The following is a 25,570-nucleotide window of genomic DNA, read 5'->3' as shown; positions in this document are numbered from 1 at the left end:
GTCAGGGAGGATGGGGATTTGTAATCAGGGACCGATCTGGAGCAGTTATACAGGCAAGGGCAGGAGCTGCTGTTCACTTAATGGATGCTTTTCATGCTGAAGTTCTAGCCTGTGCAGAAGCAATCAGGTCTGCTAGTGAAAGGGGTATGTCGAGGATCGAATTGGAAACAAACTCGATGATGCTGCGGCAAGCACTCCAGGATAACTCGTTCAACTTATCAGCTTTGGGTGGTGTGATCTTGGAGATCAAACATGAGATCTCCATGTGTTTTCATTCTTTTTGTGTCGAACTATTGCCGCCGGGATTGTAATAAGGTAGCACACGAGCTTGCTGCCTTGGGCTGTAATCTCCAAGACGCTTCCTTCTGGGCTGGTTGTCCGCCTGGCTTGGAACGGCTGGTAACCAGTGATTTAGCTGGTACGTTAATTTAAGTTTCCCGGTTCCTCTAAAAAAAATTCCCCACAAGGCCACAACTAGTTCCATTTCCACGTTTCTACGTACTATTACTCGTGCTAATACTACGACTTAATTTAATGATACAAATTAAGATATCATGAACTCTTTCAACTACAATCGTATAAATTAGATATTTAAAGTTGTTTGTCTACCAAGCATTTCTTAATCTGATTATTGTAGCTTTGCATAATTAATTATATGTTGATTCACGTTGCGATTATAAATTTTCAAGTTTGGACGATAATTCTAGAATTTGCAAGCCTGAGTTTACACACTAATTTTAGGAACATTGCAACTATAAATTGGTACACTAATCTTAGAATCACCACAAGATAAAATTCATGTATACAAGAATAATTTTAATTAAATAATTTACTTATATTATCTAATATTAATATAAAAATTAAACTTTGTAAAACTAAATTTAATGAAAGTTACTTTGTACAAATGTTTTGCATTCCACGCAACTTTCTGTCTTGTTATAATAAATAAAATTTGTTGAAGTTTGTATATATGAAATGAAGAAAATAGACGAGGAACTCTCAAATAAAACATAATTTAAAGTCTAATTTTTTATGAGTTTAAGAACTAATCTTGTTGTGTATTCTTATATTACATAAAAAGATATCTAAGTCAAATATTAATGATCATATAATACCTAACAAATATTTATCACACGATTTATTTTTAGTTAAAAAATGTATGACAATGTTTAACAAAGTGAAATTATTAACGATATTTATTTCCATTGGTTGTGTTTCTCGTTTGTTATTATCAGGAGGTGCACATATCTTTTCATCATTAAAAAAATCTATAGTAATATATCATTTGACATATCAAGTAATTTACTTATTTCACATAAAAATGGTGCCAATGAAATATTTTTGAAACAAATATACTCATTTCTATTTATCTGAATATTATATTGTTAGTAATTTGACTATTTGGGTATTCAACCAAAGTGGTCAAAAGATTATATTGATCTTATGATTAGCGCAGATGCGACATGGGGTTGAACATGAACTTCATTATCTTGATATCGTTGTCATTGTTTCTATATAAAGTCCATCATCTTATATTTAAATAAAATTTCAACGTTGTAACATTTAATTTCATTGTGATACCATTAAATAGTTATCACAAAACTAGAAAAATCTTTCATCTTAATCTTTATCAATGGAAAGAACACACCCATAGAACACATAGCAAATCACGGTACTAACATCACAAAAATACAATACATACACCTTTTTAATAAGAATATAACAATCTTTTTAACTTTGTTAAATTAAAAATATTCCATGAATATAACAATCACACGCAAATAATTTATATCTTTTAATACAATATTCCACATATTTCTATTGCTTTACTCTCCATGCATAAGGACAAAATTGACATTTTAATAGAAATTGAATGGTCAACTAATGGACAATTGATGAAAAGCTATGGGAGAGATTAAAATCAAAATTCAAAAACATATACATATATAGAGAAGTTAGAAAAATAAAAAAACCGACTATTTCATAGGCATAAAAGAAATTTCCTCGTAAGTAAACCATGTCCAAGTATCCCAATGGAGCAGTTACGCTACGGACGAAGCAGTGAGTCGGCCCACTCCATCCAACGGCCAGGATCGTCCTGGCTCGAATCGCTGGAACCCTCGCGTGGGTCGGTACTACAACCTCTACTCGCCATCGCGCCTCCGCCTCCGCCTCCGCCTCCGACTCGCGTCTGCGTTTGGCTACAGCCCCCTTTTCCTCGCGCTCGACGAAAACCTAGCCGCCGAAATCCATGGCTCGCCGCGGCCGCGACGACGACGACGACGAGGTGGAGGAGGAGGAGGACGAGGAGGAGGCGTACGACCTCGACGAGGAGGAGGACGACGAGGACGACTACGAGGAGGAGGCGAGGCGCGGGGGGAAGGCCTCCCGCTCCCGCGGCGGGGGAGGCGGCGGTGGAGGAGGAGGAGGAGGAGGAGGAGGGGGGCGGAAGCGGTCGAGGGAGGACAACTTCATCGACGATTCCGCGATAGAGGATGATGAGGAGGATGACGACGACGAGGACGGCGGGGGCCGGCCGAAGAAGAAGGGCGGCGGCGGGGTGCGCGGGTTCTTCGACGAGGAGGCGCAGGTCGACGAGGACGAGGAGGAGGAGGACGACGGTGAAGGCGAGGATGGTGAGTGCTTGCACTCTTTGATTCCATTATGATTCTTCAGTTCCGGCTCCCGTCTCGCATTTTGCGAGATCTGGACCTAATTTGGTCGGTTTCTAGAGCTGGTTTTTGGGGATAACTGAGAAATTAGCAATTTTAGTGCCGCTTTATGCTCCTAGTAGGATCCATAATTTTTACTCTGTATGTGATTTCGCAGTTAGTGAAGGTTGTATAGAATTACTGAGGTGATAGTTCTTACTGGATACGTAGATTTGGTACAGAAACTAGAAAGCAGCTTTTGATTTTAGTTATTGCACCTTATGTTAACATGAACTTAGTTAGGTTTACTTGTGCTCATAGGCGATGAATTGTGGATGAGTGATGGTGGTTCGTTAGCTGACAACTACTTTACAGATCAGCGTTCTGAACGAGCTAATCTTCTTTTTTCTCTTGTCCTGGATTGTTAGAAATTAGTACCCAGACATAAACTCCCGAACTTAATTATATTTATGGTTGAAGGGCTGCTCTTAACTGCAAGCAATTTCAACTCTTAAAAACTGATTTGATTGCATTGGTTGAATATTCCGAAGCAGATTAAGTTTTTTGTTTCATTGCATCTATTACTAGTGGTATCTAGAAGCTGTTTATATTTTTTAGGTTCAGACAATAAAGTTGATTGATCATCTGTGGACCTGTGGTAATGCTTCGTAAGGATCAGAGGATCTTTTGTATTTATTTGAGAATAATATAGAGGGATTTTTTTTTTTGCAGAATTCTGGTGATGGCCATTACTCATGACAACTACACTCCAGTTTCTCCCTGTAGTTGTTTCACTGTTTCACTGTTTAGATGTTGTGGTTGATGTAGTTATGTACAAGTTAGCTTACCAAGTGAGAAAATCAAGGTTGTTTCTCTAATGTCTTCATCTCTGCTTTATTTCCTTTTCTCAGATTTCATCAATGATGCTGGGGCCGACCTTCCAGATGAGGATGTTGTTAGGGGCTCAAGGCATCGTTCAATGCCTATGAGGGATGAGGAAGAGGACATTGAGGAAATTGAAAGGCGAGTCAGGGAGAGATATGCAAGATCTACTCATATTGAGTATGGAGAGGAAGCTGCAGAAGTAGAACAGCAAGCTCTCTTGCCATCAGTCAAGGATCCAAAGCTATGGATGGTGAAATGTGCGGTAGGGTCATTCTGTAGCTAATTAACCTTCTGCTATCTCGTTCTAGTTACAGTTGTGTGACCTTTACTAATACGGAATTTTTTCTTCAGATTGGGCACGAGAGGGAGACCGCTATTTGTCTAATGCAAAAGTTCATTGACAGATCAGATCTCCAGATAAAGTCAGTTGTTGCACTAGACCATCTAAAGAATTATATTTATGTTGAAGCGGAGAAGGAGGCCCATGTCAAGGAGGTATGCATATGGTTAACATTTTATATCATTTGAAAGTTTATCCCTACTAAACTTGGTTTATGCAGGCTTGCAAAGGTCTTCGAAACATTTATGCTTCAGCAAAAATAACTTTAGTTCCTATAAAAGAAATGGCAGATGTCCTCTCCGTGGAGAGCAAATCTGTTGATCTTTCGAGGGATGCTTGGGTTCGAATGAAGCTGGGTATATATAAAGGTGACCTTGCTAAGGTATGTCTTGTTGCTTTGATATCTTCTCCAAATACTGACATTATTCTTGGAATATAACTTCCAAAAACTGACAAGATTGTGTCTGCAGGTTGTTGATGTTGACAATGTGCGCCAAAGGGTTACTGTGAAGTTGATCCCTAGAATAGATTTACAAGCTTTGGCTAGTAAACTGGTACATTACACAATTATTTTTCTGAATATCGTTCGCTTTTGTTTAATGCTTCTGTCCTAGTTAACCTGGATATTTGACAATTAATGCACATTGGGTTTGTTCAAATTTTTAGGTTTGCTGTTGCATTGATTGTTTGACTGTATGTTTTGAATGGTGCATGTTCAGGAAGGGAGGGAGGTTGTCAAGAAGAAAGCATTTGTCCCACCACCACGTTTCTTTAATATTGATGAAGCGAGGTGATTTTTTTCATCCCTGTCATCGCGTCATGTATTATTTTCCCTTATTTTAATTAATACCTGCTAACATCCCTGCAATCAGAGAGATGCACATTCGCGTGGAGCGGAGGAGGGATAAAGACTCTGGGGAGTACTTTGAGATGATTGATGGTTTAATGTTCAAAGATGGTTTCTTATATAAAACAGTCTCAATAAAATCAATCAGCACACAGAATATTCAGCCATCATTCGATGAACTGGAGAAGTTCAGAAAACCTGGTGATGACATGAATGGGGATATGTCTAGCTTGTCTACACTTTTTGCTAATAGGAAAAAGGGGCACTTTATGAAGGGTGATGCTGTCATTGTTATCAAAGGTGATCTGAAAAATTTGGAGGGTTGGGTTGAGAAAGTAGAGGATGAGACTGTCCACATTAGACCAAAAATATCTGATCTACCGGTAATTGCTTGCAACTTAAAATATCCATGTCACTTGCATTTTATTGGAATGTATGATTTGTAGTTCTGCCTGGTTAATATATTGTTTTTTGTAATTACAGAAAACATTAGCCTTCAATGAGAAAGAGCTTTGCAAGTATTTTAAACCAGGAGATCATGTTAAAGTGGTATCAGGTGTTCAAGAAGGTGCAACAGGCATGGTTGTTAAAGTGGAAGGGCATGTCTTAATTATTTTATCTGACACGACAAAAGAACATGTGAGCCTTTTCGTTCAGGAAATACCCACATTTTCTGTAGGATAGAATTGGAAATACCCACATGATCTGTAGGATATAATTTATTTTAACTTTGAACTCATGATAACCACAGATACGTGTGTTTGCGGACCATGTTGTGGAGAGCTCTGAGATCACAACAGGAATAACCAGAATTGGTGATTATGAGCTGCATGATCTTATTCTTTTGGAGTAAGTCAACTTTGTATTTGATTATAAATAGCTTAACTACACCTCAAACCCTAATTTCTTCTAAACGTTTTTCAGCAACTTGTCATTTGGGGTAATTATAAGGGTGGAAACAGAGGCGTTTCAGGTAACTGTTGTTTTAAGCTTCAATGGCATGTTAATGTCCACAAAATATTTATCCATGGCACACATATTTAGGTTCTGAAAGGAGTACCGGATAGACCAGAAGTTGTGCTAGTAAAACTAAGAGAAATAAAAAGCAAGATTGATCGCCGTGTATCTGCAAAAGATCGGTCCAACAATATGATTTCAGCTAAGGATGTTGTCAGAGTAGTTGAGGGAGCATGCAAAGTATGTTTGATTTCACATTTATTTGATGTTCTTTTTTTTAACATGCCTATGCATTTGTAATACACTAGTACTCATATTCACATTCTGATTGAATTAGGGAAAACAAGGGCCCGTGGAACACATACACAAGGGGATATTATTTATCTATGATAGGCACCACCTCGAGCATGCTGGCTTTATTTGTGCAAAAGCACAGTCCTGTCTTCTTGTTGGTGGATCAGCTGGTGGACGTCGTGGAAATGTTTGTACCGGACCTGTATAAATCTTTGCCAGTCATGCTGAGAGTTATTTCTGTGCTTAATTTCTATTTTTTTATGCAGGGTATGGATACGTCGGATCCAAGGCTTGGTGCTTTAAGATCTCCAGCTAGCATTTTGCAATCACCAGGAAGGCTGCCCCCACGAGGACCTCATATGAACCGTATGAACTTCTACAATCAAACTTTGTTGCTCCTTTTGCCTGGTCGTGATGTGATTCAGCAATCTACATGTTTTCAAGCAGTTCTTGAAGTTAGACAATAGCTTAAGCTTTATTTGACCTACCTGGCACAGTAATATAGACTTTTCCTTCTAAGCAGATGGCGGAAGGTTTGGAGGAGGTGGTCGTGGTGGTAGAGGGCATGATGCATTGGTGGGCAAATGTATTAAAATTAAATCCGGCCCTTACAAGGGGTACCGTGGCCGTGTTAAAGAGGTGACTGGTGTGCTTGTGCGTGTGGAGCTTGATTCGTTAATGAAGATTGTGACAGGTGAACATTGTTGTTATTATTATTATTCTCTGTTCTGATTTCTAATGTATTGAGAATCTAACATCAATGTAAAAATACAGTTAAGAGAGATGATATTGCAGACACACCTACCGTTGCAACGCCGTTCCGGTAATTCTCGCTGTTCTTGCATTTGAGGTAAACTGTTCAATTTTGTTTGCTGACATGGGTTGTATTGCCAGTGAACCTCGTTATTCATTGGGTGGTGAAACTCCAATACACCCGTCTCGAACACCACTTCATCCTTACCAGACACCGATGCGGGATCCTGGAGGTTCGTTTGCCTTTATCCTCATATTCCGCTGTTTAGCTTTAGCACTTGAATTCATTTTGTCACCATGATTCATTTGTGAGGTCCTCTTTCCTATAATCGCAAATGCCCAGCTAGAGTTCAATGATTAATCATTGAGAGAACACAATCTAATTTTTTATTGCTCCTGCGCTGTTTATTTTACAGCTCTTTTTATGACACCAATCAATTTCTATGGGCCATTCATTTCATTCCATCCAATAAATAAATAGACCATACAAGGATTGTTTTTGTGCCCCCATGCTTGTCATGGCGAGCGAACAACTAATCCTGAGCAAGATGGGGAAGTGCATCTAATTTAGTTTTACCTAGTCAAGTGAGCAATGGCTATTGCATTTGAGTTACTATTATGAACAAATATAACCACCTTAGAAGGCACGCAAACAAGCTTAGTGTATGGAGGATTGGAGACTGACATTTTCTTTAAAATATAAGTGTCCTCTGAACAGAGGCTACTTGCATGCAAAGAAAATGCTGCTCAATTCTCATCTTTTGTGTTCCTGCATTCTTCCTCAATTCTCATCTTCTTTTGTATTCCTGCACTCTTCCATCATTTTTTTGGATGGTAACAAGTTCATATGCCTCTACAGCAACCCCTATACACGATGGAATGCGGACTCCTATGCGCAGTCGTGCCTGGGCTCCTATGAGCCCTCCGAGGTTGTACAGCTTCTCTATATCTGATGTTCTGATCAATGAATAAATCTGGTTGCTTGGCAGAATAATTAGCTTCCATCATGTAGCTTTTATGTTTTGTACTTAAATAGTTGCCACTCACTCTTAATGTTGGTCATGTCTTTTTGGTGATTTACCAGGGATAACTGGGAAGAAGGAAATCCTGCTACTTGGGGAAGCAGTCCAGCTTACCAGGTTAGGTGGTTGTGGTCCATTTTATTATTCATTCTTAGAGCCTGTTTTTGGATCAGATCCATATAGCTTGTTTTCGTTGTCTTGTAAAATTTTCAGCCAGGAACTCCACCAGCTCGGCCATATGAAGCACCCACACCTGGATCAGGATGGGCAAATACGCCAGGAGTTGGCTATAATGATGCTCCAACTCCCAGGGAAAGCAACTATGGTAGGAAAAATATTCAGATTTCTATTTGTATACTGATACGTATTGGGCTGGAATGTATTAATGCTTCTGTTCTAATATTGTTTTTCCACTGTCTCTCTCTTCAGGAAATGCTCCAAGCCCATATGTGCCTTCCACTCCTGTAGGTCAACCAATGACGCCAAATTCTGCCTCGTACCTTCCTGGCACACCTGGTGGTCAACCGATGACTCCAGGCAATGTTGGAATGGATATAATGTCACCTATAATAGGTGTGTTGTTTATACTTTTGCATCCATAAAGCTCCTATGGTATTTTGAGCAGTCTGGGTAACAGAGAAGCAATGTTTATATTGTCAATTACATGTCAAAATATCTGCAGGTGGTGAAGGTGAAGGCAACTGGTTGTTGCCTGACGTTTTGGTTAATGTATTAAGGGCAGGTGACGATGGTCCTGGTGTGGTGAGGGAAGTTCTTGCGGTATGGATTTGCGCACTCTGCTATTTCTCAGTAATTCTGCTTGTCTCGTGAGCTGATGCCTGATGCCACTCGTCGTCTGAACTTGCAGGATGGATCTTGTCGAGTTGCACTTGGGTCATCAGGCAACGGAGACATCGTGACGGTTCTTCCAAATGAGCTCGAGGTTGTCCGGCCAAAGAAGAGCGACAAGATCAAGATAATGAATGGCAATTTCCGTGGATACAACGGAAAACTCATAGGTATAGATGGTTCTGATGGAATTGTGAAGCTTGACGACACATATGAAGTTAAGATCTTAGATATGGTGATTTTGGCCAAACTGGCGAGTTGAGATGGATGTATATTTTGTACACCGGTCCATTATATAGCCAAAATGTTCGTAACAGATGCCCTTTGTAGTCAATAAAACATTTTGTTATTTGTTTCATTAGTTGTAACCATATTTTGACATCAAAGAAAGCTTGCCTTCATGACCCTTCGTTGTCTCTTACCCCAGAAAAAAAAAATCTGTACCAACAACTACAATGGCGCTAACTCTGTTTCAAAATATAAAAGTAATTTCAGATTGTTTAGCATAGACTTAGGAAATGTTAAAATATTCAAATATTTTCTTTTAGTTATTTTAGTGATCAATTTTTTATATTTGAATTTTGAATTAATTAGATTTTCTAAGTATTTATCTGATTAGCTTTGTAATCATTGGAAACGATTAAAAGACTTATATTTTATAGATATTTAAATACTATAAATAACTACTCCAGGCAAGGATATCAATACAAATGGATTTTGTAGTATATTTTGGAACGGAGAGCGTAAGATCTAATAACTAGGAGAGATATCAATACAAATGTATCTGATTTTTTCTTGATATCATTACAAACGAATCTGAATTTTCCATGGCGTAATTTAGCTGTATCTTATGATCTTTACACAAGCATTAGGCTTCCTATCCACTCTGTTACATGTGAGCTAAGGGTAAACTATCACTGAACTGAACTGAATCGATTGATCCATACACGGCAAGCAAGTAATCAAGCATTATTTTCTCGTAATGAAGTGAGAGAAAAAAGATTAAGCCGAGGTGTCGCGGCCTGTACTGTTCTCTCCTCGCCTGGCAGTGGTCCAGTGGAGGTCGTCGTCTTCCTCCACTCAAGCGACGTCCTGCTTGCACTGCTGGAACACCTGCAGGATGTTGCGGTAGGGGCTCCTGGACGACGAGGGCTGCGGCGGCGAGGCGGTGCCGGCGCGCTGGCGCTTGCTGCTCGACGGCCGCGACTCCGGGCTCCGCGCCTCCGCGTCCCGCAGCGCCTGCTCCTCCGCGTCCTTCCGCAGGGCCTCCAAGAACGACTCCTTCACGGCCCCGTCGATCTGAACAACAAACGCATCGAAGCACGCGAGCACCACACCTCCTGAGATCCAACGAGGGGAAAGCGAACAAGGGGGGGAAGCGCGTGCGGGCGTGTGGGCTCGCTCACCGTGAGAGGGCAGAACTCCGGCATGGGCCACCCGACGGGGCCGGCGTCGTCGGGGGGCTCCGGGAGGGCCTCCACCGGCCACGGACCCGCCTCTTCCCCGGCGACATCACCGTCCTCCTCATCCTCCTCCGCCGTCGCCGCCGCCTCAACCTTGTCCTGCACGCGCCAACACCCACCACCAACACATATAGCTAGATCAGAGACACCGAATCTCTAGATGGAAAGAAGCGGAGATGATCTGCGGCTTCCCCGATCTCAGGTACCATGGATCTCGCGGCGATCTCCACCGTTTCCCCCTTCTTGATTCTCCTCGCCTCCTGCCTTCCTTTCTCGCGCTCGACGACGCGGTTTGGAACGAACGGGGCGAGACTTTTCGGCCGCTTTCGTGCGCGAAGGATTTGAAATCGGGCGAAAAGCGAATCGGTGGCGTTCGTTTTTTATGGATCTCGGCGGAGAGAATTGAAATCGGGTAAAAGGCAACGGCTACTTTTTGAGAGGGATGGACGTGCATGTAGTACTTGGAGGTCTTTGGTTAGCTCTTTTTTTGCGGGGTTGTCGAGGTAGATCCGATTTGGGGCCAGGTGGTGAGTCGGTTAAAAAGTGGGAAAATTGGCAGGCTCCGGTGTGTGGATTTGAGGGACGGCTGGTAGAAGGTAGGGGTGAAATCCGGTCTGATATGGTCAGATCTAGATATTTCTATATTTTAATCGGTATGAGTAGTGCCAGATAATATATCCTTATCCCGTATCTTAATCTATATTTTTTTAGAATTAGATTTAAAAACAGATATTTTTTAAATCTAACATATATATTATCTAGAAAGGTAATTAGAATTAAAAATGATACTTTAAGAAAAAAAATATAATACTACTTATGAGCTCATAAAATAGTGATTAACTGAATTTTTATGTGTACTCATAATAAATTACATTACATATTTATTAATATGGGACATATCCTAACCCATATATTTTTTGTTAATTAGAGTCGGGTTCAAACTCGGATAATATCGGGTATCCATTTTTCTTTCCTTTATTCTTTTCATGAGCCTCAAGTCAGGCGGCTAGGTGGAAAATACCCTTCCTGTTTTCATCTCTAGTACGAGACCATGCCCAACGCTAATACATGGTCTGTGGTTTTAGATGACCACAATAGAGGGTAGATGCTACATATGTGCTCGGTGTGCTTTATTGAAGCCACACGTGGTTTTGGCCAAAAACCGATGTGGTAAGTGGAGAAAGGCATAGGGATCCACATTGGTGTGAGTCGGAGCTCAATCTATCGTGACGTGGGTTCCTTCCTCTTTTACTCTTCCTTCTTTTCCTACTATCTATTTTACCATCTCCCCTCACACACCTCGAATCCCATTTGAATGACTACCCAACGACATGTCGCTAACCCCCATCGACTCAATACACCATCAAAAGTAGTTGTGGTCCCCTCCTGTCTCTCTTTGTCCTTGTGCGGCCGACGTGAGGTCCTCTCCACCCTTACACCACTCGATGCTGCCAGATAGACGGTGACCATCGGGTCGCACGCTTGGTCGGTTGGCCGTGTTCGCTGCCTTGCCTCACCATGACCGCTTGATTAGGCTTGATCTAAGCTGTCCACGAGGCACGAGGCTGCTATGTTGGCGCTGCTTTAGCATGTGTGCCCACATGGCCACCACTCCCCTGTGCACAAGTTAACTCGGTCCACCCACTCATGTCCGATTGACAGGTGGGGCGTGCCCACTGGCACCGCCTCCCCCTCGACTGCTCACCAACCCTCTTCTTTAGTGTGCAGTAATTGGATTAAGGGACGTGACGAGGTTGGGTCGGCTCGGGTATGGGTTGATCAGCTTCTGGATCTATTGTGGCACAAGGGATAACTTGTGCAGGGTGTGTAACTTTCATAAGGTGTGGATGGTTAGTAGATGGTTATTTATATTGTCTTGTCACAACCTTTTCTCAAGATGCCGTGATGGCATGGTGACATATAGAGATATGCATTTTGGTTGTCTTGTAAGTGAAGATTGTTAGAGTTAAATTATTCAAATAGTTGTGGATTTCGGTCGAGATTCATCATGATTAGTCATACATCTTTCAATTAACTTGACTACGACAAGTTGTTTAGTTCAGATGTGGGTTAAAGCCAGTTCATCGTGGGATAGCGTGGTTCCAGCGAGGGCCCACATCATCAACCATAGGGTGGGACCCGGGGGTTAGTCAGCGTGAGGCCCAGATGTCAAACCTGCCATCCCTACCGATATTGGGAGGTCGGACCATCTTTCCATTGCTTCTCCACGCCGTAGATTTCTTCAGGCCAATGTCCAAAAAGAAGCCTGCGTGTCGTCACCGCAACCACCAATGTCCAACTTCAACGTGGGCCTCGGCCCGAAAGGCCGAACAAAAACAAGCCAACTTCCACGGAGCCCAGATGTTGAGTTGACGACAAGCACGTATTTCTGCCGCTACCCGCGGCATCTGATCGGCGGTATGGACGACGTATGGTACGAACGATTTTTCTTTATACTAGTAGCACGGAAAATGCTTATGGATCTTTGTAGCAGCATTTCATACGGAGTATATCCGTGTGCTGTGTTGCTGCTTTTCGATTGAATTTTTCATCGCGAATCAACCTTATTAAGAAGAGTTCCAACCTTCTAGGCGACCTTGAGGAGTGAGGTTGGTGGCGCGAGTTGATGGGATCAGGAGCTAGAGCTCTCTCTCTATGGGCTACGTTCTTTTTCAACCTATCCGGCTAAACTAATGCTCGGTTTTTGTTAGCACAATTTTCAATTTACTAAATGGTGTATTTCGTATAAAAATTATCTATATAGAAATTATTTTAGAAGATCAAATAAATCCATTTTTAAAAATTTTAATGAGTAATACTTAATTAATCATATACTAATTACGTTTATTTTTTTTCGTGTGACTAATGGGCTTATGCAACATGCAACTTTGAACGCAGCCAATGTCTCTCTCGCACCCATCTTTTCTTATGTCTGGACATGTAAATCAAAATTAAATTTTAATCTTAAACTTAGAGTTGACTTAAGATATTTTTTTTATGAAAGTTTATTTTCTAACATTCTTTTAGATCACTAAGAGTACGTATATAAAATTATTATCAATAAATTATTTTTACAAATATATAGTTTTACCTTTTTTTTCAGAAAATACCCTAACAATCTTTTTTTCGCTTCAGACACCGACAAGTCAGACGCGAGCATGCAGAAGACCCCGACGTGGCGCTCACAGATCACAGCTAGCCATAGCCTAGCACCAGCAGGCAGCAGCGAAGCCAAGAGGAGAGAGCCCAAGAGCAAACGGAGCGCGGGAAGGAGAGGATCTCGACGCGGAGAGCGTACGTACGGGCGCGGTGGGCCCGCTTACTTGAATCCCCGGTGGACCCCACATCGATCCGACGGGCGGTGGGCCCCACCCGTCGGGGTCGGCTCGCTAGCTGGATCTGTAGCTGGCCGCTGTCCCCGCCCGCAGCCGCCTCCAGGTGGCACCCCTTGCCACGTGGGCATATCGTCTTCTTCCGCTCCGGCCGGTTCAGTTCAGTTCAGTTTGCAGTTTTCCTCTGCAATCTGCTCGCGAGCTTTGCTGCTGCATCCTGAGATGAACTCAGCGTTTTCTTTTTTTAGCTGGTGCGATCGATGAGATGCATATGCCGGGCTAAAGAAAACGATGTGGTTCTGGGCAAACAGCATGACTCGGCGAGGCAGATTTAACTGGGCGCGTCTATCTTTCAGCAGCCACACACACACACATGCTTTGTCTATCTCGGCAGTGTGGACAAAGGCCATTTTCGCGGTGTCCGTGCCCATTTTGCCCAAGCGAAGAGGGGCGGCTAGCTTCGGGAAGGACGTACAGGGGATGGGCGCGGTAGCTTAGCTAGAGCATAGAGCAGGATCTTCGAACAAGTATATTTGCTACATGAAAAATAACTTACAAATAAAATTTCTATATACGTGTTCTTAATAATTTAAAATTGACGACTAAAAGATACCTATCAGTTAATACACGCTCCACCTCGATTAATACACGCTTCGGCTTCCACACGTCACCTCGAGTGAACATACCTATCAGTCATTATGAGTTATACACATGTCTAGCATCAAGAACAAAAACATCTTTTTAAAATAGTTCTCTCACCATCTGGTTACAAAACAATAAAATACTATTAAGTGTCCATTAGCTAATTACATATTTTTGGAGTGTCCTAGAGCAAATTCACGTCTTTGCGATATATATCTCACAACTAATTAAATTTTTTTTGATGTCTTGTAGCCAATTTTATCTTAGCACTACCAGCCAGCCTCTTAAGTAAATGCATCTGCAGTCTGCACGAGCGTTCAAATTAGCAAACATGATATCATTGGTTGTTACTCACTCCATTTTGGGTTATAAAGTATTTTCGTTTTTCCTATATTCATCTATGAACAATTGTGTGTGTTTAAAGATTCATTAGTATTCAGATAAATTTGATGATTTGACACTTTGTTCGTTGGCCAATTATTTATGTTAACACTCGTGAGTATGACACGTGGGATCATCTGAGTCAATGACAGTGGACCATGATGTCAAATAATCGAACCTCAATCTTACAAGGGTTAAAAAGCCAAATCCCTCTAGTATTCATATGAATATAGGATAATCCAAAACATCTTATAACCTGAAATGGAGAAAATATATGTATAGTGCGATGCCAATGCGTGTTTTGTTTTGACCATTATATTACTTCAAAACTACTTCTCGTGGGTAGGGACATGTGTAGTTTAAAATTAAGAGACATTTTATGATTATTAATAAAATAACTTGAGGTACTAAATTAATTTTAGTGTAAAATTTTGGTATCTTAGGATATAAGTTTTTATACTGTAAAATATGGTACCTTAAAATACAAGTTTTACACTATAAATATGGTACTCAAGTCGCCACATCTAAAGTTGAAAGGGGCTCATCACTTTCTTCTTCCTCTAGCCCCATATTCTTCTTTCCTATCCGTTTTGTTCTCCTATCTCCTTTTCCCACTTCCTCTAGCCCCATATTCTTCTTTCCTATCCGTTTTGTTCTCCTATCTCCTTTTCCCACGACCCTCGCCTTGGATCTGTCTTAGTTTACTGTGTGTCATTATATACCGGTCGTTACATGATGCGTTGTATAACCATTGTCGTTGATATTTAAAATATTAAATGAGACCTTTTTTTTTCATGATTTGACTAATTTATACTTTGTTTGAAGTCTAGTTATAGAACTTTCATGTTCTAATAATTCTAAAATTTGGGATCAATAAAAACTAAGTTTCGCAATCTTAATTACCACAAAGTGCAGAATATATACTTTTTTAACATGACTCATGATGTAAAATAAATATGTACAACAATGATAATATGGTTTATCTAATTAACGATTACATCATTTTGGTTAACACATGAACACGTAGGAAGTGGCCAATTAGTATATGTAAAGATCGTTACTTCTTTTGTAACACTTTTTTAGTATGTATCTCATACATCGAGCATGTGTTTTATTAGTAGACTTTGTACCAACTCTACGACACAAATTGTTTGTTGCATCATCTTCTATAAATCTATTCACGGATTCAACCGAGCATACAACACCATGCCATCAAAGATCTATTCCACTTTTGCATAATCATCATTTCTCATGTCTCTAGACTACATATGTGGCTTTCTCCAATTTCTGATAAGACAACTCCACAATTTGCAATAGCACAGGGTTAACTGCAAAGTATATTTTCCTTTTGGAGTACCCAAGTACCAAAAATACTTAGTTAATTACCAAACCATAACTTATTACTTCATTCAGTCATGAAAACATATCTTCTTCGACTTTGAACATCAATAACTTCCAAAATATGTAAAATGCAGCTATAAAAGTTGAATATAAATTTATCTCCAAGGCACTTTTATACAATCTTACATTTTTGTCTAGTTCTTTAAGTATCTTGCAATAAATTAAATTACTATTCAAACTTGCATTTTGAAAGGCCATATGTCGAAAGTGATATATTCTCGTGATCAACCAGAGTATTAGACTACAACTTCAAACAAAAAATAAAAACAAAAACAGTGTGTGAAAGATAACACTTCAATAATAGGAAATAATAAAACCAAGGGCACACATAACAACACAATAATAATATGAAAATAATCATGACAACACCACTTTTGGAAACAACCATAAACCACAATGATTTTGTGGACTTTAAAGACAAGTAAATTAATGTTCAAATTTAATTTTTTTAACATTTAACGGCTCAATACTAAGATCATCTTATATAGTTCTATATACTACTAAAAGGTTGGTTTTACAATGACTATATGTAATGTCAAATTTTCTCCTAACTAATATTGCTGTTGACCAACAAGAAAATATCCAACAAACATTAATCATGATATCATATAATTAATTACATTTTTATGCCATATAAATTATCCATCTTGAAGGTATGGACCTAGATTCTATTAATAAACCGTGCTTCATCTACAAGTCCTAATACCTAAAACATGGTCTTATTAATTCTCAGTAAATATTATATATCAATTGGCCTATGGCCTACACAATCAAGGGCGGGCCCAGCTATAATTCAAGGGTATTCAGACGTATACCCAAGATTTTTGCGAAAAAATACATATATATACTATGTATACCTATATGTATTCAATAGAATAAAAGAAAAAACATATTTCAGCCTAAACAGGCCAAAATTCGGCTTATTGGGCCTCTTTCTCCATTTAGCCCATTTCTCGCTCAGCCCATGGCCCATCTAAAAAAACCCTAATGTTCCCACTGGGAGGAAAAGGGGCCAGCGGCTTCATCTGGTCCCGAGCCCTGAGCCGCCGATTCCCCCCTTGTGTTGCGTGTGCTGGCGGCGGCGACTGGAGAGGTTGCGGGAGACGGGGCGAGCCGCCGAGCCGACGTCCATGGAGGTCGCGCCGTCACGAGGAGAGGAGGGAGGCCGGCAGGCGGCGACGGAGGAAGCCGAGGCGCAGGCGAGCGCGCGGGGGCGGGGCGCCGAGGCGGAGCCGCAGAGGCACGGGCGGCGGGCGGCGCGTGCGTGGCGGGCGCGCGAGCGCGTGGCGCCGGGGCAGCGGGGCGGAGCCGCGGAGGGGTGGTCGGCGGCCGGCGCAGGCGCGCTCCCCCCACGCGCGACGCTACGGTGCTGCATTGCTGACTTGCCGGTGGGCTAGGCTGGGCAACCGGCGACGACGAGGCGGGCACTCCGGGCAGGCGGAGGCGGCGACGGGCGATGGGCGACGGCAAGCTTCCGCGCCTCAGTGAGGGCGGAGGCCGGAGGCGCGACCGCGCGACCGATGGGCTCGCGCCTCGCGGAGTCGCGGGCACGCGGCGCTGCGTGGCTGTGCGATCGGCGACTCGACGACAGCAAGCTTGGGCGGGCGGCGCACGGCAGGCCGGCAGGGGCAGTCGTTAGTCGGCCAGGCGCGCAGGCGGTCCACGGGCGCCGGCGCTCGGCCTGACGACCGGCGGTTGGCGAGCCGCGAGTGGGACTGCTCGCGGCGGCAGCCGGCAGCGCTGTCCGGAACTACCTCAACGGCTCAACGTCGGCGAGGCCGTCCTTCCACTCTTCCAGCGGACCAGCGACTCAGTGGGCAGGCTGCAGCAGACAACAGTAGTCTCTAGACACTAGACAGTTAGAGCTTTGAACTTTGAAGTATGATTGAATGATTGATTGTCAATTTAATTTTGTGGATTGTCAATTTGTTATTTCACAATAATTGAAGTATGATCGATTTATTGAATGATTGGTTTTGTTTTCACTTTAGATCTTAAGATGAAAAGGAGGAGGGGGCTGCGGTTGATTTGAAGGATTTTTTTTGCAAAGAAATGCTTCAAAGAAGACAACTCAAAATAAAGTTGAAGATGTTCAAGGTGAAAATCAAGGTGAGGAGAATCTCAGTAGCAATCCTTGTGTCAATGAGAGTCATATGCAATTGGTGATTTATCAAGGTAATTATGAGAATGTGAATGGTGGTGGGACTAGCACATTGCCACAAGATTTAAAGATTGGTGATATTTCTATGTCAAATGGTGAATCTGGATCTAGTGATAAAGATAATCGTGGTGGCATGTATGGCATAGAGCATGATCCAGCAAAGAGGACCCCTATCTCAGAATATGATATTAATGATCAAGATTCTATTAGAAGGGCGTACATTGCATTGGGGCCATGTCAACCTAAGATGAAGGCAGAAGATTTTTCGCAACATAATTGTGGAGGTATGCGTCGCTTTCTACCAAAATGGTTTGATGAGTTCAAATGGCTTGAGTATAGTGTGCATAAAGATGCTGCATATTGTTTTGTTTGCTATTTGTTCAAAGCTTCCAATCATGGTGGAGATACTTTTGTTAATGGAGGGTTTAGAAATTGGAACATGAAACGTAGATTTCATAAGCATGTCGGTGCTATTAATAGTGCTCATTGCCAAGCTGAAGAGAAATACAATTTGTTTATGAAACCTAAATCATCAATTCATGAGTCATTTGCATCAAATAGCGCACAATACAAGATGCAATATGAAGCTCGCTTGACATGGTCACTTAAATGCATAAGATACCTTTTGGCACAAGGGTTGGCTTTTCATGGTCATGATGAGTCTAAAACCTCAGAAAATAGGAGAAATTTCAGGGCGCTTTTGCAATGGTTGGCTAGGAACTTTGAAGAGGTTAATAAGGTGGTTTTTGGAAATGCACCTGGCAACTGTCAGATGATAGACCACAAGATTCAGAAACAACTCATTACATCATGTGCTCATGAAACAACTAAGTTTGTCATAGAAGAACTTGGTGATGAGTGTTTTGCAGTTCTTGCTGATGAGTCAAGTGATGCTTACCAACAAGAACAATTGGCTCTTTGTCTACGGTTTGTCAATAAAATAGGTGAGCCGGTTGAGCGGTTTCTTGGTCTTGTCCATGTTGAAGACACCATGGCATTGACTCTTAAAGAGGCAATCAAGTCTTTGCTTCTAAAATACCAATTGCCTTTATCCATAGTGCGTGGACAAGGATATGATGGCGCTAGTAACATGAAAGGTCATGTGAATGGTTTAAAGCAACTAATTATGGAAGAGTCTCCTTCTGCCTATTATGTTCATTGCTTTGCTCATCAGCTTCAACTAACTCTTGTAGCGGTTGCTAAGGAAAACACCGATTGTGCTTGGTTTTTTTGGGCAACTTGCTTATTTGTTGAATGTTCTTGGGATGTCTTGTATAAAGATTCGTATGCTTCGCTTAGCTCAAGCTGAGTATATGATTGAGGCATTGAATTTGGGTGAGATTGAAACTGGACAGGGTTTGAATCAAGAGATGGGCCTAGCAAGGCCAGGTGAGAAACTATTTACCTCTATTCAATCAATTCTTTATAATGTACTACATTTACTTACTACTTTACAATATCTTTCTAGGTGATACACGTTGGGGATCTCACTATAGAACTGTAATGCATGTTATGTCTCTTTATCCTTCAATCAAGAAAGTGCTTTTCAGAGTTGGGATAAAGAGTAAAGGGGCTAAGGCTATAGGAGCTCAAACTATGCTAGAAGTATTTGTAAGATCATAAGCATGATTAATATTTTCTGATGAACAATTGGCTTGCGATTTGGTTTATAAATTGAATTTGGTTTGGAAACAATTAAGGTGTTGGTGCGAGTGTGTAACTAATGTGAGTCAGGTTGCGATATCTGCGCTCGGAAACGGTTGGTTTGTCTCTAGTTATGCAGGTGACTTGAGGTCAATATCGGTCAATGGCGGTGTGATCGTGACTAGGCTCAGGGAGGAGCTGAGGTCCGGACGATCGAGGATGCCAGGTGACGATATTGAATACGAGTTGGCACATGGTGGAGCAACACCGTGTGGGATGGAATCGTAACGGGCTTCACATGTTGTGTGTGTAAGCGCCGGAAAAATCGGGAAGTAAATCGGATCAAAACTGGATGAGAAAAGGAAAGGAATTTGCTACAGGTTCGGACACTGTAGCAGCGTCGGATACTGTATCGACACGGTACTGTAGCACCCGGATTACTGTAGCGCGCGACACTGTAGCAACCGGATCAGATTACTGTAGCAAACCCGGATTACTATAGTGCGGCGGGTGCTGTAGCAGTCGGACTACTGTAGCACGGCGGATTTTGGCATGTTGGATTTGATTAGGAAAACTAAGAGATGAGTCATATTAGTATAAAGAGTCCTACTCCTATTTGGTGATAGACTTTTCGATATAAATAGAGATCGAGGGGTATGCCCCCGGTGTGTTTTTTTTGTGAGACTTAGTTGTTGATTCTAGATCGACGATTTTGATAGGAGTGCTGTTGGTGCACTTTGTAAATACCAGTTGATGCAATAAAGTCAAGATCATTCAATCTACGTTTTTGACTTTCATCTACTGATGATTTTTTGGATTCCGACGATCCGATCGACGTCATAGGAGTGGCGTGATTCGATGATCTGCTCGGCGGCACATGAGCGGCGCGATCAAGATAGCGGCGACACAGGAGCGACGCGATCAAGGTAGCAAGCCTGCGTCAATTTCTTCGACAGAGGTAATCTTTTATTCCGCGAAAGATTTTTGGGTTTTGTTTTTCCCTACCATTCACCCCCCTCTGGTAGGTTTGTTTGATCTTGTTCGATCCTACAGTGTTTGAGTCATTTGTGTTTGTTTTCTTGTTGCACTTGATGAATGAAATTTTTGGATATACAAATGACTTTTGCAGTGCTTTGCAAAAGAGAGAGCAAGATGTTATGAATGCGATGGATCTTCTTGAGCTTACAAAGGTAGAACTAGATGTTTTGAGACAAGATGCTGGATGGAAAGAATTTCTTCAAAAAGTCACTTCTTTTTTGTGTGAAGCATAAAGTTAAAGTTGTTGATATGGATGCTAAGTATAAGCCTATCCAAAGAGCAAGGAAGTTCTACAAGGATGCCTTTAATTATCATCGGTTTCATGCTGATATGTTTTTGGGTGTCATTGATAGACAAATTCAAGAGTTTAGCAACAGGTTTGATGAGGTGAATACAGAGCTACTAAGGTGTATGGCAGCTTTTAGTCCAACCAAAGGTTTTTCTGCTTTCAATAGGGAGATGTTACTTAAGCTTGCTGGATTCTATCCTCATGATTTTAGTTTTGAAGAAATGAACCAACTCACATTTCAACTGAACCTTTATTTTAGTGATGTGAGCAAGGATGAAAACTTCACAAATTTGAGAAGTCTAGCAGAATTATCTAAGATGCTTGTTACAACAGAGAAGAGTATTCGACATTATCTTGTTTACAGACTTCTCAAATTAGTGCTCATTCTCTCTGTTGCAACTGCTGGTGTTGAGAGAGTTTTTTCTTCAATGAACTATATCAAAAATAAGTTGAGAAGCAAGATGGGTCAACAGTATCTAAATGATTGTTTGGTTACATTCATCGAAAGAGAATTCTTCTTCCAAGTGAAGGACAAGGACATCATAACTTATTTTCAAAACATGGAGCATCGTAAAGTTGTCCTCTAAATGGTAAGAATTGTACTCATTTCATCATTGTTCATGTTTCACATGTTATCTATATGTTGAACAATTTTGTGATGTTATCAATTCGATGAAATATGACTTTAGGTTCAATTTGACATTTTGTGTTATATATGATATATATAGTATGATCACTTAGTTTTTGATGTTATACATGTCAAGTAGTAGGATTTTGGGTAAATTTTTTTTTTGCACCATATCATTTCGAATACCCAATGTCTAAATCCTGCGCCCGCCACTGTACACAATATTATCATGAAGCTAAGTCAAAATTGAATCAAGTGGTAATGAGTAGAGTTAATTCATCAATATTATACACTATAAAGTATCAAGATATTCTTTTGAAGGAAAGTGCAAGAGATATCACACATATATCAATTCTAAATGTGCCAAAATTTAGATAAATAATGTTGCTAATAACTAGCTAATGCTGCAAGAATACACCATGAAGAACTGCAAAGATGCACATACAATCTCTTTTATGTAGAATATATGCAATGCAGAGAACTTATTAACAATCACAATTTCATTAAAAAAATAATAACTACAAATGACTATATTTTTTTTCATGATTTCATCCAAGCATAACAACATTTTTTAATAAAAAAGTAAAAGGTAAATCATGCAAAATACTTGAAATACGTCATATGCAGACTAGCATATACATCTATGTGCAATTGAATAAATAAATAAATAATATCCCATCTTAACACAAACATAATATATGCATTGACAGTTACTCATGTAAGTTTGCTAACTTTAGAATAAAAATAAGATGAGGTGGTGGCTAATGTACACATCATAGAACTTTGCTTAGTTTAGAATAAAAATAATACATTGTGGTGACTAGAATTCCAAATCACTTAACAGTTCTATGTTTAGAATAAAATAAGACGATCGATATAGTGGCTAATGTTCAAGATTATTGAACTTTTCTAAAATTAGAATTAAATAAGACGACGTACTGGCTAACGCTACACCATGGCGTTAACACCTATACTTGGTTCGAGATCATCACATGAGTAGCAACAAATTAATGTCTATTAAATGCATTCCAAAGATTACAAATTCATTAATACAAAAACATATCCAACAAATCATAACGGAAATAGTATCTTTGGAGTCATCTATGAACCTAGATAAAAAAGATGTGGAAAATATTATCCCTTTTTTGAACCCAAATGGGTTTGTTTGGTTGCATCCAAACCCAATATGAGTGGGGAGGGAGATGGATGACCTCCAACATCGTGAAAAATATGTCAATATTTTTTTTTAAAAAAGTGAATATGTATTTCAAAAACTATACTTGATTTATGTCAATATTTTTTTAAAGAAAAATCATAGTTGTCGGTTTCATTTCTACCCCATAAAAAATTGGTCAAACCGAGTAAATTGATCAAGTAACGCTCTGGCCGGAAACGCTCGAAGAATGTGCATGCCAAGCATATAATGGTTATCTCTTCACTTGATTCTCCACTATATATTCTGTACTCTCGTAGTTGCTATTGTGTACCCACACCATAGCACCACCACCCAAACCGATCGGTCCATCACTGCCAAGTGCGCTACATGCCCATTCCATATGCAAGAGCTACCAAGAAGTGACTTCTACGGAATGTGTCGATCAAGGCATGTTTGAGGTCTATTATTCAACAATGTGGCAAGGTATGAGTGCTATGTTAGGTATGTAACTCACCATCTTGCATTCATCTTGCGAATTAGCTGAGTTCATACTGTTCTGGGATGCATCCTTGTCTTCCTCTATAATCAATATATTGCTTGAATTTTTGGTTCCTTCCTCAATTTGTTTTCTTACAATGATTTGTTTGATTTGGTTTGTTTCTTCAATGCACATTCAAAGTGAGTAAACAGTAAAGCAATAGGTCCAACTTAGTAAATATTCAAGGTGTAATTTTGGTTGACATATTTTGGAAACTAAATTATTTTACCAAATAAATTGATTAGAACAAACAAATTCTCGACCTTGGAACTACCATCAGTAGTTCTCGACCTTGGAACCCATGTCTCAGTTTGCAAGAAATTTGTCAAAAAAAAAACTACTGTAGCTACATTTCCAATTATCATAAGAATTGTGCTAATTCTATTATATTTAATTATAATATATTTCTGACTTATACTTGCAAAGGACACTAGACATTTTTTATTGTAATACAACAATTGTTTGAAATAATATATTCAAAATAAATCCAACATGGTTTTTTGTATTTAATAATAATAGAGTGTAATCCCTCCACCCCATTTTTATCAGAAGTTCCACTAATTCCTAACGAAGTACCGTTCTTTCTCCATTTTGAATACCCAATGATAACTTTTGACATATTGTAGTCTAATGCATTTACGTCAATAGAATAATCCACCAAACTTACGGATGCACATGCTAGATATTTAGAAATGTAATGCATGAAAAAACCTCTATCGAATTTATAGATGTGTGTTGTAGATAAGTGCACATAGTACATACAAAATATATGTAACATCATGCCATATCAACCCTTGCTCCATTTGTATGTTATAATTTTAAGAACCCTCTTGGATCTCTCAATATGTATTTTACGTTATAGTTTTTTTAAAAACATTAATAGCTCCACTCATACATCTTGCGTGTCATATTTTTTTAAAAAAATTCTCAGATATTTATTAATACTCACTCAGTCTTTGAATACTTGTCATTGGTTAATATTCATATTTGAACTTTGACCGATCATATTATTTGGAGAAAATATATAAATAGTTAAAAGTATTTCAAATTAATGAAGTATGTTGTATCCTAAATATAATTACAAAACTTCATACATAATGATTATAATGATTTATAATGACAACGTTTTGAAATAGGATAGAATACATTTTTTGCGTTACAATTTTGTAAAATACTCATGCTATATTAATATGGTCATTATGTTATGTTTTGAAAAATCCTAAGCTCAGTCCGTGTTTCTTTTATGTGACAATTTTGTGCTAATATACCATTTTACGTTAAAATTTGAAATACCCTAATGGCTTTATTACATTATCCTTTTAAGAAAATATTCATGGATTTATTAATACATCTTCTAAATTCAAGTAGGTAACATGGTTTAGGCATAGGCAACATCTTCTACATTTAGGCCCTATTTATTTCCACTCAAGATTATTATAATATGGATTATTAAGAATAATCTAAAACAAACATATTGATTATTTTGATAACTTATTATAATCTATACTTATTACTATAATCTGATAAACATCTCCATAGGTGTTTTTTGAGATTATTGATTGACTAAAGACCCACTGCCCTTTGACTTTTCGAAGTAATTACACACCTTGCTACAGCATACCCTCCAAAGTAGTTGAGAGCATTATAGACTTTAGCCATGCAAACCCAGTAATCTAGTATATCCAATAATCTAGTCTATCTAATAATCTGATAATCAAACATATTGAGCTTATTCTCCTACAGCTTATTGTAATCGAGCTTAATAATCAAGCTTACAATAATCCTAAGTGAAAACAAACAGGGCCTTAATCAAGCTAGCTAGAAGTCCATCCGACCCTGCATCATCCAACACACAAGTATAGTATCACATTATCTCCATTATTAATTTTTCTTTACAATTTTGCAAAACCTTCGTGACTCTATTAATATGTCTTTTTTGATATGTTTTGAGAAATCCACATAGTTGTATCCATAGATCTATGTTACAATTTTGAGAAACCTTCACAAAATTATTAAAACATCCTTTATGTTACATACATTGGAAAACCCTCATGGCTCTATTAGTACATCTTTTATGTTATATTTTTGGACAAAAACCCCCATCGCTATGTTAATATGTTCAACATGTCCTCCAAATTAATGCATGTAACATTGTTTAGCCATCGGTAATATGGTCTGAAATTAATCAAACTAGCGATAAGTCCATCCGATCCTTCAACATTATACGTCATACACCATTATTCACACAAGAACAATCTCATTTGCCCAAAACTTCAGGAGAAATACCACCATCAACACT

At 39.7% G+C, this 25,570-nt stretch overlaps 3 protein-coding genes across 3 annotated transcripts; 2 read left to right on the top strand and 1 right to left on the bottom strand.

The window, feature by feature from the left end:
• Nucleotides 1-2,165: 2,165 nt before the first annotated feature.
• LOC102712450 (putative transcription elongation factor SPT5 homolog 1) lies at nucleotides 2,166-9,002 on the top strand. The gene is made up of 22 exons (XM_006655835.3): nucleotides 2,166-2,636; nucleotides 3,563-3,798; nucleotides 3,888-4,031; nucleotides 4,097-4,258; nucleotides 4,347-4,430; nucleotides 4,596-4,666; nucleotides 4,749-5,106; nucleotides 5,207-5,362; nucleotides 5,475-5,572; nucleotides 5,648-5,696; nucleotides 5,768-5,920; nucleotides 6,018-6,161; nucleotides 6,241-6,340; nucleotides 6,498-6,668; nucleotides 6,749-6,797; nucleotides 6,869-6,960; nucleotides 7,587-7,656; nucleotides 7,812-7,866; nucleotides 7,963-8,074; nucleotides 8,179-8,322; nucleotides 8,432-8,529; nucleotides 8,618-9,002. The coding sequence occupies exons 1-22, from the start codon at nucleotides 2,252-2,254 to the stop codon at nucleotides 8,858-8,860; spliced, it is 3,174 nt and encodes a 1,057-aa protein (XP_006655898.2). The 5' UTR covers nucleotides 2,166-2,251; the 3' UTR covers nucleotides 8,861-9,002.
• Nucleotides 9,003-9,332: 330 nt separating this feature from the next.
• LOC102711897 lies at nucleotides 9,333-10,423 on the bottom strand (the record flags this gene model as incomplete). The annotated part of the gene is made up of 3 exons (XM_040524879.1): nucleotides 9,333-9,897; nucleotides 10,005-10,160; nucleotides 10,268-10,423. Coding segments are annotated over 3 exons (531 nt in total), but the record flags the coding sequence as incomplete, so codon positions are not given.
• Nucleotides 10,424-12,352: 1,929 nt separating this feature from the next.
• Nucleotides 12,353-21,536, top strand: LOC102711629. The gene is made up of 7 exons (XM_006656688.1): nucleotides 12,353-12,479; nucleotides 17,993-18,262; nucleotides 18,365-19,080; nucleotides 19,172-19,250; nucleotides 19,334-19,367; nucleotides 20,752-20,812; nucleotides 20,889-21,536. Exons 1-7 carry the CDS (start codon nucleotides 12,353-12,355, stop codon nucleotides 21,534-21,536), a joined length of 1,935 nt encoding a protein of 644 aa, XP_006656751.1.
• Nucleotides 21,537-25,570: the final 4,034 nt, after the last annotated feature.

This window comes from Oryza brachyantha, chromosome 6, assembly GCF_000231095.2.
Source record: "Oryza brachyantha chromosome 6, ObraRS2, whole genome shotgun sequence".
In the NCBI taxonomy this organism is placed as follows: domain Eukaryota; kingdom Viridiplantae; phylum Streptophyta; class Magnoliopsida; order Poales; family Poaceae; genus Oryza; species Oryza brachyantha.
Note: the sequence above shows the minus strand (reverse complement) of the source record. Positions and strands in the feature narration are given on the sequence as shown.

Excerpts from the sequence above, each read along its gene's own strand:
- LOC102712450 (XM_006655835.3), top strand. The coding sequence starts at position 2,252 with ATGGCTCGCCGCGGCCGCGACGACGACGACGACGAGGTGGAGGAGGAG. Across the intron at positions 5,573-5,647 it reads CATGATCTTATTCTTTTGGA|CAACTTGTCATTTGGGGTAA; the intron begins GTAAGTCAACTT and ends AACGTTTTTCAG. Across the intron at positions 6,669-6,748 it reads GTTAATGAAGATTGTGACAG|TTAAGAGAGATGATATTGCA; the intron begins GTGAACATTGTT and ends GTAAAAATACAG.
- LOC102711629 (XM_006656688.1), top strand. The coding sequence starts at position 12,353 with ATGTCCAACTTCAACGTGGGCCTCGGCCCGAAAGGCCGAACAAAAACA. Across the intron at positions 19,368-20,751 it reads GATGGGCCTAGCAAGGCCAG|TGCTTTGCAAAAGAGAGAGC; the intron begins GTGAGAAACTAT and ends TGACTTTTGCAG. Across the intron at positions 20,813-20,888 it reads ATCTTCTTGAGCTTACAAAG|CATAAAGTTAAAGTTGTTGA; the intron begins GTAGAACTAGAT and ends TTTTGTGTGAAG.